General features: G+C 41.2%; 1 protein-coding gene across 1 annotated transcript in view; it reads left to right on the forward strand.

Annotated features, from left to right (window-relative positions):
- The window catches only part of malrd1 (MAM and LDL receptor class A domain containing 1), a 75383-nt gene extending 67105 nt beyond the window's left edge, over positions 1-8278 (forward strand). Inside the window, exons 27-33 of the mRNA XM_085417890.1 lie at positions 430-555; positions 2248-2314; positions 4787-4878; positions 4975-5071; positions 5175-5265; positions 6383-6478; positions 6584-8278. Coding sequence (XP_085274016.1) covers positions 430-555; positions 2248-2314; positions 4787-4878; positions 4975-5071; positions 5175-5265; positions 6383-6478; positions 6584-6682 — 668 coding nt within the window. The 3' untranslated portion in view covers positions 6683-8278. The remainder of the gene's footprint in view (positions 1-429; positions 556-2247; positions 2315-4786; positions 4879-4974; positions 5072-5174; positions 5266-6382; positions 6479-6583) is intronic.
- The last annotated feature ends 1412 nt before the right edge of the window (positions 8279-9690 follow it).

Here is a 9690-nt window from a genome sequence, read left to right on the forward strand (position 1 = left end):
TGGGTACTATGAAGGCCTGTTGAGTTGCTGGTGTGGTCTCAGTGTGGTCTCAGTCCATGCTTTTAAATCCCAACACTCTCAGTGAACTACTTGATTATTTTAGTGTGTGTTACGTTTATATGGGCCTTGGTTAGTGTTTGTTGTGTTAAAATATGTTCCTTTGATAAAGTGAATTTGACTGTGTATTTGATTGACAGCATTAGTTGTACGGAGCCTGTCGATACAGTTTATATCTAAGAAGAAATGAAAGTTTTGGGAGTTAGAAGCTGGACTTTTTGAATATTTGTGCAATTGCTTGTAGAATATCTCCTTAAAATGCTTTAAAAAGGCAGTGAGCAGTGCACTTCTCCTACTATAATTACGATACACTCATTATAGTCTGTGAATTTAACACTCACCCTCTTCATATTTCCTCATTTTTTCCACCAGCTTGGCTCCAGTGTAAGCTGGGAGAACTGGTGTGTGAAAGTTCGTCTAGCTGTATCCCATTTCAGAGCCGTTGTGACCATTTTGTCGACTGCCTGCCATTCCACTCAGATGAATCCAGCTGCCATGGTAACACGCTTTTATTACCTTACCCTTTTTTGCCATTAACTGTAGCCCTGTTGTATGATTTCCTGACATGTCGCAGGTTGCACTTACTCTAAAGTGTCATTTCTACCACCTCTGTGTCACGTCTGTCTGTGCATTTAGCTGTGATCAAATGTCTCTACTTTCATTAGTCACTTCATGCTTTAATTTAGCTTCTTTTAAAGCTTTGATGTCAATCACTGTGACATTTACTTCCAATGTGCTGTTACATCTCAATTTGCTTTGATTCGAATGACACGTCTTTTCTTTGTATCCATTTACGAAAAAGTAATCTTTTAAAGTATTTTCACATTTAATTTAGCACATACCTTTGCCTTTTTTCTCTATATATTGCCCTCTCATGAGTCAGTTTTCCCTTAAGTGCTTCCAGTACTTCACTCATATTTGCCCATTTCGAGGGACTCTCAGGACATTTTCAGGTCTGGCTGTTTAGTCTTCAAAGCACACCTTACGGTGTTACTGCAAGCTGCCAAAATGTGATCCATTAAAACCTCTGCTTTCCTGCATCTTTAAGAAATAAGCCCAAACCTCCCATTCCGCCTGCATTTGCTGCCAAGCCAAAGTCACTTTATCAAGGGCTGAGCAGCACTTCAGGGTTTCATAATGGTATTTCCAGCATGATGATTATTTAAAAGGCAACCCTAATAACCCTCATCCAACCTATGGAGGCAGGAGCAGTCATCATCAGATAGATTAGGTGGGCGAGGGGAAAAAAGCATGCTAAAGTAAATGGTCTGTATTTGTACAGCGCTTTACTAGTCCCTAAGGACCCCAAAGCGCTTTACACACCCAGTCATCCACCCATTCACACACTGGTGATGGCAAGTTACATTGTAGCCACAGCCACCCAGGGGCGCACTGACAGAGGCGAGGCTGCCGGACACTGGCACCACCGGACTCCTCTTTCACCATGGACATCGGTACAGATGAGAATCAGTCCTTCAGCTATTACTCAGAGACCAAACGGCTATTTTAAGTCAAAGATTCCTCAGTGTTCAACACAAAAGACATTTCTTCCAAAACAGTTTTACTGTAATGTTCAGACACAACTAAGGGAAGACACTGGCCACATTAATGACGTGCACTGTGGTGGAAAGCAAATTGAAAAGACTGGAGTATTTTAGATATGCCAGCACAGTCTTGGCTCAACACCAGACGTGAAGTTGGTGCTTCCTTCAGATAAAAATCATGTGGGCAACTTTATTTATCACAGCCACAAGAAGAAGAAGAAAGATGGCACTTAGGGATCACTCTCTTTCTCTGATGCACCTTGAAAAGACCTCATAAAAACTCTAAGATGTTTGGAGTGACCTTGAATAACTGACACATGAACTAAAAGCAAATGATTGTCTGACATTTACTAGTAAATAAAAGCCATCGGTGTCTTTATTTTTGAAAACATACTCACTTTAAGTGGCTGGAATGCATGGTCTCTTAACTGCTCATGCTCTCTGCAGAGGTTAATGGATGACACTCAACAGCACCCCCCCCCCCCAACATATTTGACTGATTTCATCTGCTGAACAGCCACATGTCTGTTTCCTGTCAGATGAGGAGAGAGATGGTGGCTACTGACAGAGTACAGGGAGGATTTGAGTATCCTGCCTTCTTCGTACAACGTGTGGTGATGCTGCATTTTCCTTTCTTCATTTGCAGAATGTCCTCCGATGTATTGCATGTATCACGGCTCATGCCATGTGATGACACAGGGGCCTGTTTGCATGTAAGCTGAACTTCACCCAGACACACACACACAAACATGCATCTATAAGCAGACTAATACACAAACTCAGTCACATTCATTAAGATGCACAAAAGAAAGATAAGTATCTTGTCTGTTCTTCCCACTCCCCCTCTCATCCTTTATCTGTCTGTGAGCTCTAAAACATGGAAATCCCATCAGTCTTGTTGCTTTCCTTGGAAAAGACACGCTCCGTGAAGCATGTGGGAATCTGCTTATCCCCTGCAGATTAAGCAGGATGGTTCTTCCTTCATTTAACCGCAGCATAGTGTTTCCTGGGAATCTCTGAAAGGTTCTCCTGGTCAATATTTAATCGTGGTCACCACTAAGAATAGCTATAGCGGGTAGACCCCCAAAAAGCCATGCATCAGATTAACCTGCCAGCATAATACAGCCGTCTACCTTTCAAAAACACATTCAAGACAGACACTCTGTTGGAGGTTTTTTTTTTATTAAGCCCGTGAATCTAGCTGTCTGCATCAGCAGCTTGGAATGTCTCCAATGAGATTTTTCATTATAAAAGAAAGAATGCAATTATAAGACTTGGTGCTGGATCTGCTAACATCATTATGCACCAGTGAAGCCTTTCTGGGAGATTCACATTTCCCCCATTCTCTTTTCACCAAAGGTTAAATTCTCCAACACATGAATGTGAATCATGCAGCGGGGTGGATACACCTTCCCTAAAGTCACATGACTAACTGCACGCCATGTCAACAACCCAATAAATCTCACGTTATTAGAAAAGCAACACCTTCAATTGAAATTAAATTCCTGCATGATATGAATTTGTGATGGAAATCTCTTGTTAAGACAAAACTGAGAAACTGGATTAATCCAAATTTTGGTTTTCAACAACTTCACTTCCTTTTAAACCATTTTTACAGGAAGCTGGAACTGCTGCACAAGAGCTGCACACTTTGAATGCTAAGTAGCCCATACTGGCTTGTCTGCTTCTTATCTAACTTGCAAAGATGAACGCACGTCTTGTCGTGCACATCCTGACAAAAAGCGAGCTGCTAATGTCGGTTTGTAGGCTCGGCGACACGTACAGAATATAAATGTACCCGCAGGTATCAGTCCAGACAGGTTAGATGCTGGTGTGGTCTTTGCTTTTCAGTACTGCTAACAAGCTGTCTGCCCATGACATGTGGGCACTACCGCAAATTTGTTTACTTTGTGTCCAATTTCACTGACAGAGCTCAGCTGCTGTCAATCAAGTGCACCCACACGCCTGCCCAGCGAGCAAAAAGGAGAAGGGAGCATTTCATCTGTTTCTCCAGACACCTCTTCTTCCTTTTCCTTCCTGCTTTATGTCAAAAGATTTTTTTGTTAATGCTTTTTGTCTCAGAAATGCTGCCTCATTCCCTCATTTAGTCCTCCTGTGTTTGATTCCCCTTTCCTATTCATGTCCCCGTCCAACATTCCTCAGTGCAGCGCCACCACCACCGCCTCCTCTCATTATGTAAGAGGACCTTACCGCCGTCATTCACACTGCAGTGTGGTATGGACTTCCTGAAGCTGTTCCAGCATTGATAACAGCCCTGCTGTAGCAGAACTCATGGCCAGCACCTCTGGCTCAGTATTTGCCTCACGTTCCTCCACTCTGCTGAGCAGGATCCACCAGGGAACCAGGCCAGGAACTGCCACGGCTAGACAGTCGCACAATATGCACGCTGACCCCCTCTGAATGATAATGACTCAGTCTGGCTTTGCTGAGAGCTGTGTGTTTCGAATTAGAAGGTCAATGTTGCTCTGAAATCAAGCTGATACTGAACAGATGTTGACTTGGAGCAGAGTCTTAGATTTGAAAAAGAGGAACTTACTTTCTTTCCAGATGCAGCTCCACAGACCGGCCAAACAATTCACAATTAGCCTGTGTTTCCATGCTTGATGTCCAGCAGATAAACCTTGCACTTTTTGTCAAGATGGAAAAGACGCATATGTTCAATAAGCTTAATAGAAACTGTCAGGATTATACTTCTTTTGTTTTAGTATTTGATTTTATGTAGCTTCAAAGTCTTATCCTGTTCTTACCAAAGGTTTGATCTATGTCTATTTAATTAAGTGTTATATGTATATGTGCATGTGCAGTTCATTAGTAATGGATGACAGTGCCACTAGTTGCTTCATTAAAGACAAGAAATATAAAGACATATACAGGTATGCAGTGGTTCTTAAAGTGTAGCTCAGGGCCTCCAACCCAAAATCTGATTATAAAACATGTTGTTGTGCTGGATTATTAAAAGAAAAGAGCATGATGGAGATCATAAAACAAGCATATTGTGTTCATTTATTCCTCTTATCTTTGGGCCAGTAGAGACTCACATTTGGGAAGCACATTTGAGTCAGACTCCTCATCATGTGATCACAAAATGGTGCTACATAAAACAAGACATATGGTTTCAGCATCCGTGTCTCATCTTTTGTTTGTTTTTCCTTGCGTGGTCACAGCTGTCAGCCGGGATGGACAGGAAACCGTTGCCATGTCAGAGAGAAACCATCCCTCTCCACGTCTTCCCCGAAACCAGAGGACACGCAGATGGGTAATAAAGAAGCCCACCTCTTCTCTCACCTCTATTAAAATGACTCGCCTGAGTTTAATTACTGCATCCTTACTTACCCCGTTAATGTCACTGCAGTTCCTGTGTACGTTGGCATCGGCATCGGGCTGCTGCTGCTCGTACTCGGAGTCGCTGTGTGTGTTCTGGCTCTGCGCAAGAGAAAGTGCCACTTAATGTGAGTTGGAGCTGCATTCGTTCTGCTGTTTCACTGCTGATCCTTCGTGTAACGATTATGTTCATGATAAATGTGTTGATGAGTTTGTCTGCCGGCTCCACAGAAAGCCCAACCTGACGGACTACGGGGTGATGGATAACCCAAATTTTGACTGGAAAGCAGAGGTCAGCAGACAGAAATGTCCAATCAGTCATGTTTTGAGTAACATTAAGTTTCTCAGCCACACAAATCAAATATTTCTACCATTGTTCTCACATTTGTTCAATAAGTGGATTTAATTTTAGAAGAAGTCAGAAGGTGCTCGCCAGAAGCCTTTCTGCAAAATTAGATTTTTGATTTAGGATCATTGATTTTGCAGTTTGTGTGTCGCTATGAGTTTGTATTTCTCCGAGTGTTGTATGTACACACTATAGTGCCTATACAGCAGGTAGACACAATAACCGAACTATATAATCTGATCAAATGCAACAGCACAAGCTGCGATGCCAAAAATATCCAATTTAATCAAGATCACATGATGAAAGGCTTTAGAAACTGCTTCTTCACTGGCTTGCATTACCTTACACGGGCGCTCATATTATTGTCCGCCCACTGTGTGTTTTGTTTCCTGCAATTTTGATCTCTGCTATTATTCCTGCTATTAATGAGAAAGAGCCAAGCGTAGGACATGATGCAAGCACAGCTCTTCCATTTGGATAATGGAATGAGAGACACACACAAACACACTTTGTTCTTAGCTACACGGGCGTGTCACCGAGTAATACAAGTCAGAGTGATGTTTCATTGCTCTGATGACTCTGGATTAAAACTTTGCTCTGTGCATGTGGCATGTTTGTAAGAGTTATAATTCATAAACACATAAACACAAATGAATGTGTGATCACAAACCTTTCATGTACAGTTTCGTCATCATTTTATGAGCCATTTTTCATCTTCATGTACACGAGAAAAGAATTTATGTCGATGAATTCTAATCAGTACATTATTAAAGTGCATGTTGAAAACACACAAGCACAGCACACAAAATGTGTTTAACTACACTCATTTTTCTTACTGGCAATTTTAAGTAGAGCGTTGTAGCGCCAAACCAGTATATCCATGACAGATCCGCTTCAGCACTTACACAGCAGTGGAAACAGTCGGTGATTATTCCACCTCTGCAAGACGATGAAATATTTTATGGAGGTTAAAGTTGTAATTATGTACACATAACAAGGCAATTTGATTTTAATTGCGCTTGCATTTCATGCACTCTCGCACATTAAGCCTCATCTCATTTTAAACCCATGTACATGATTTTCGTTACCTCAGGATGAAAGAGCGGGCGGCTGTCCCAGTGTGAACCCCAGGAGGAGTGATGGTCACGGGCTTTCCATCAGTGTCTACCCGTGGAGGAAGGAGGTAGAGGTATGGTGTCTGTACACAGCCTTTTGGCATTCACTCTAATTTCCTGTGCAGAAATCAGCACACAGGAAATGATATGTCTTTTTTTGTGCGTATTCATACATACAGGGTCTGAACTGGAAAGATGCCAAGCTGTCCTTCTCCAACCCCATGTACCCTTACCCCCCTAATCATAATGAGGCTGACAGCAAAACTTCTGATGCATAAAAACAACGGACATCACATTTATTTTTTTTAAAGATATTTTTTGGGGTAAATGCCAACTAAGAGCATTGCAACAAAACCATCGAGATGCAGAAAACATGGAGACTGAATTGTGAATTGTGCGTACACACTCTTGAGGAGTTCGTCTTGACCCACTGCACTCAAGTCCAGAGTGGGGGAGAGGATGCAAACGCGGTGACATGGATATATTTCACGATACCAGCTCGACTTCATGTGATACTTACATGTTTAAATAAAGGTTTAAAGCCCACAGAATAATTGATTGTTCAATCTAAGACATGCACATAAATATGACTAAACAGCACTGCGTATTTATCCACAGGAGTTCTGCTCTACAGACACCAAACTCTCTTGGTGAGACTTCAATGAGAAGATCAATAAGACTTGCATATTGGCCCAATTAAAATAGCGGATAATGCCGGAGGCTTAACCTGACTTTAATGGTTAGCATATCTGCTGCTTATCTGCTTAGTATAAAACTCAGGTTATTTCATTCATCATCCTTTGCTTATCCAGGCTTCAACCATCCGGTAATTCTGTGTTGTGGGATGGCTGGAGACTATCCCAGCTGTCACAGAGCCAAAGGCATGACACCCTGGATAATCCATTTTAACTGGCCTAACACGGAGAGACAGACAACCATTCCCACAGACAATTTATAATTGCCAATCAACCCCCGTTTAGATTGTGACACAAAGCTGGTGTACCTGGAAAGCAGCAGGCATCCAGCCTGAATTCGAACCCAGGACCTTCTGCTGGGAGTCAACAGTGCCCCCCCAGCCCTTTTCAAAAGTATTCCCTATAAGAGACAACACTGTAGATGTAGGAGGTAACCATCAGTTGATATGTTTTGGCACTGAGTTGAGCTGTTGTCAGCTGATTTCAGGGGTTGTGGAATGAGGTTAACCTAACACTGTGTTAGATATATATTTTTTAATCTGTACAAAAGCCAAACTGTAAAAAAAAACAAAAAAAACCTACATTTAAAAGGTAACTGCTACGTGTCTTTTATCCTGTTTTCCTCTCCTCATCCCCAACGAATTGCAGCAGATGGCTTTCCCTTGTCTGAGCCTGGTTATGCTGGGAGGTTTGTTCCTGTTTAAAGGGAGTTCTTCTTTCCCACTGTCGCCAAGTGCTTCCCCAAAGGGAGTCGTTTGAATATTGGGTTTCTGTGTTATTGTAGGGTCTTTACCTTACAATAGAAAGCAACTATTGTGACTCGGTACTATTATAAAGAAACATAATTGAAATTTAACCGACCACAGCTTTGTCTTTCCTGCAAAGATATGAGTAGTCATGATCCTCTCCCCAAAATCGTGGCAAGAAAGTAGATAACTTCAGTCATTGTCATGTTAATCTATTCCATTAAAAAGTCTCAAGTATGCAGAGACAGTTAAAAATATTCTTTTTTTAAATTGCTGTAACTCTAAGTCTTAGAACGGGTTGTGAATGGTGATTAAAGTTTTTTTTTTTTTCATGTTGGCAAAAGCAGAACACATCCAGTTGACTGAATTAAAATGCTCTGCTGAACAACAGCCTCCAACAGGCTGGAGTCCCGAGTTCATTACTGATCTTTTTAAATCCTCACAAGTGCAAATAAAATAGTTTGGCCCTGCTTTATTTGCAAATTAAAATCCATTGCAAGTTGTCGTTCTCTGGCTGCTGTGTGTGTGGTGTGAAGTGAATCTCTAACTCTCTGCATTAACCAACACAGGACAGCTGGATCATAGATATCCGGTCCAGTTATAAATCTGATGAGAGCTCAGGTTTGCTTTCTTTACGTGTGCCATCATAAATAGTCTTGTCGTATTTGACAGTCATCACTTTGATTTACAAGATCAGGACATGTACAGCGAGCATGCTGAAGAAAGCATGTAGGCAGCTTGCTGTTAAACATGCGGTTACCCTAGCTTAGCGCACTTCCGGGTAACAGATTGTTTAATCTAACGTATGGGCATGACTGTAGGAGAGCTTGTCTTTTCAAAAATACTAATAATATAAATGTCAGTGACTTTCTTTAATACCCTCTCATTTATATTTTCATGACTACAGACTTAATAGGCTGACAAAATACTTGTTTTTTTCAAGGTTTTATTTTTTAAAGTTTGCATTTTGTAATTTTCTTATGGCAGCTTTTATGAGGAATTTGAGCGATGATGTACATACCTCTAAAGCCAGTGCAGTTGTCAGGTATATGTGTTGGTAACCACAGCCAGAGTACTCTGAGCCTTTGCACTCAGTCTAAGCCCATCAAAACAAACTCCCACCCCTTCGTACTGGTTCAAATTATGAGTCTTTCATTTTTAGACTTTATATGACCGCAGTCTCCATTGTCGTTACTGTTTAGTCTTGTTCTCCATCAGCGCAGAGTCTTTGCTGAGTCTGTTGGTGGCTTCTGGATCAGAGATTTATCAGAGGGCCACAGGATCAATTTCATTCTGTGAGCTGCTCCTCTATTTTTATTGTTTGTGCCGTCGCTTTAGACGGCTCACTGCCTTTACTATAGCACACTCTTCAGCCCTTCAGAGCCAAAGAAGCACAACAGGGGTTTGGTCCCCAGTGACTACAGGCTGTTATGTCATGCCGATGCAGAATTTATTTACTCATTGTATTACTTACTAATTTAAAACAGCAAAAGAAAAGAAAAGCTAAACATACTGGCTATTTCTTTCAAAATTTTAATCTCTAACTAAAAAGCATTTGTTTAGAAAGGCCAACAGATATTGATCCCTGACTTAATGAAGCAGCAGTCAGTCTAACTACCAGACTGAGACTAAATAGTAGAAATGATAAAAGATTTAAACATATTGTGAATGCTATGAGACGTTTAGGCATGCCGACAGAAATTATGCCACAGGAATGTAAAATTTCTTTATATAAAAAATTGAAATTGACTAAAGACACGTATAAGTGGAAACTAGTTTAAGAGATGGCAAATAGATAATTTGATATCCCTGATTGTACTCTGTGATTTGTGAATGCGACTGAAC

Source organism: Rhamphochromis longiceps, linkage group LG9 (assembly GCF_057381845.1).
Source record: "Rhamphochromis longiceps isolate RC_006_pf linkage group LG9, R_longiceps_female_GT1.1, whole genome shotgun sequence".
Taxonomy (NCBI): domain Eukaryota; kingdom Metazoa; phylum Chordata; class Actinopteri; order Cichliformes; family Cichlidae; genus Rhamphochromis; species Rhamphochromis longiceps.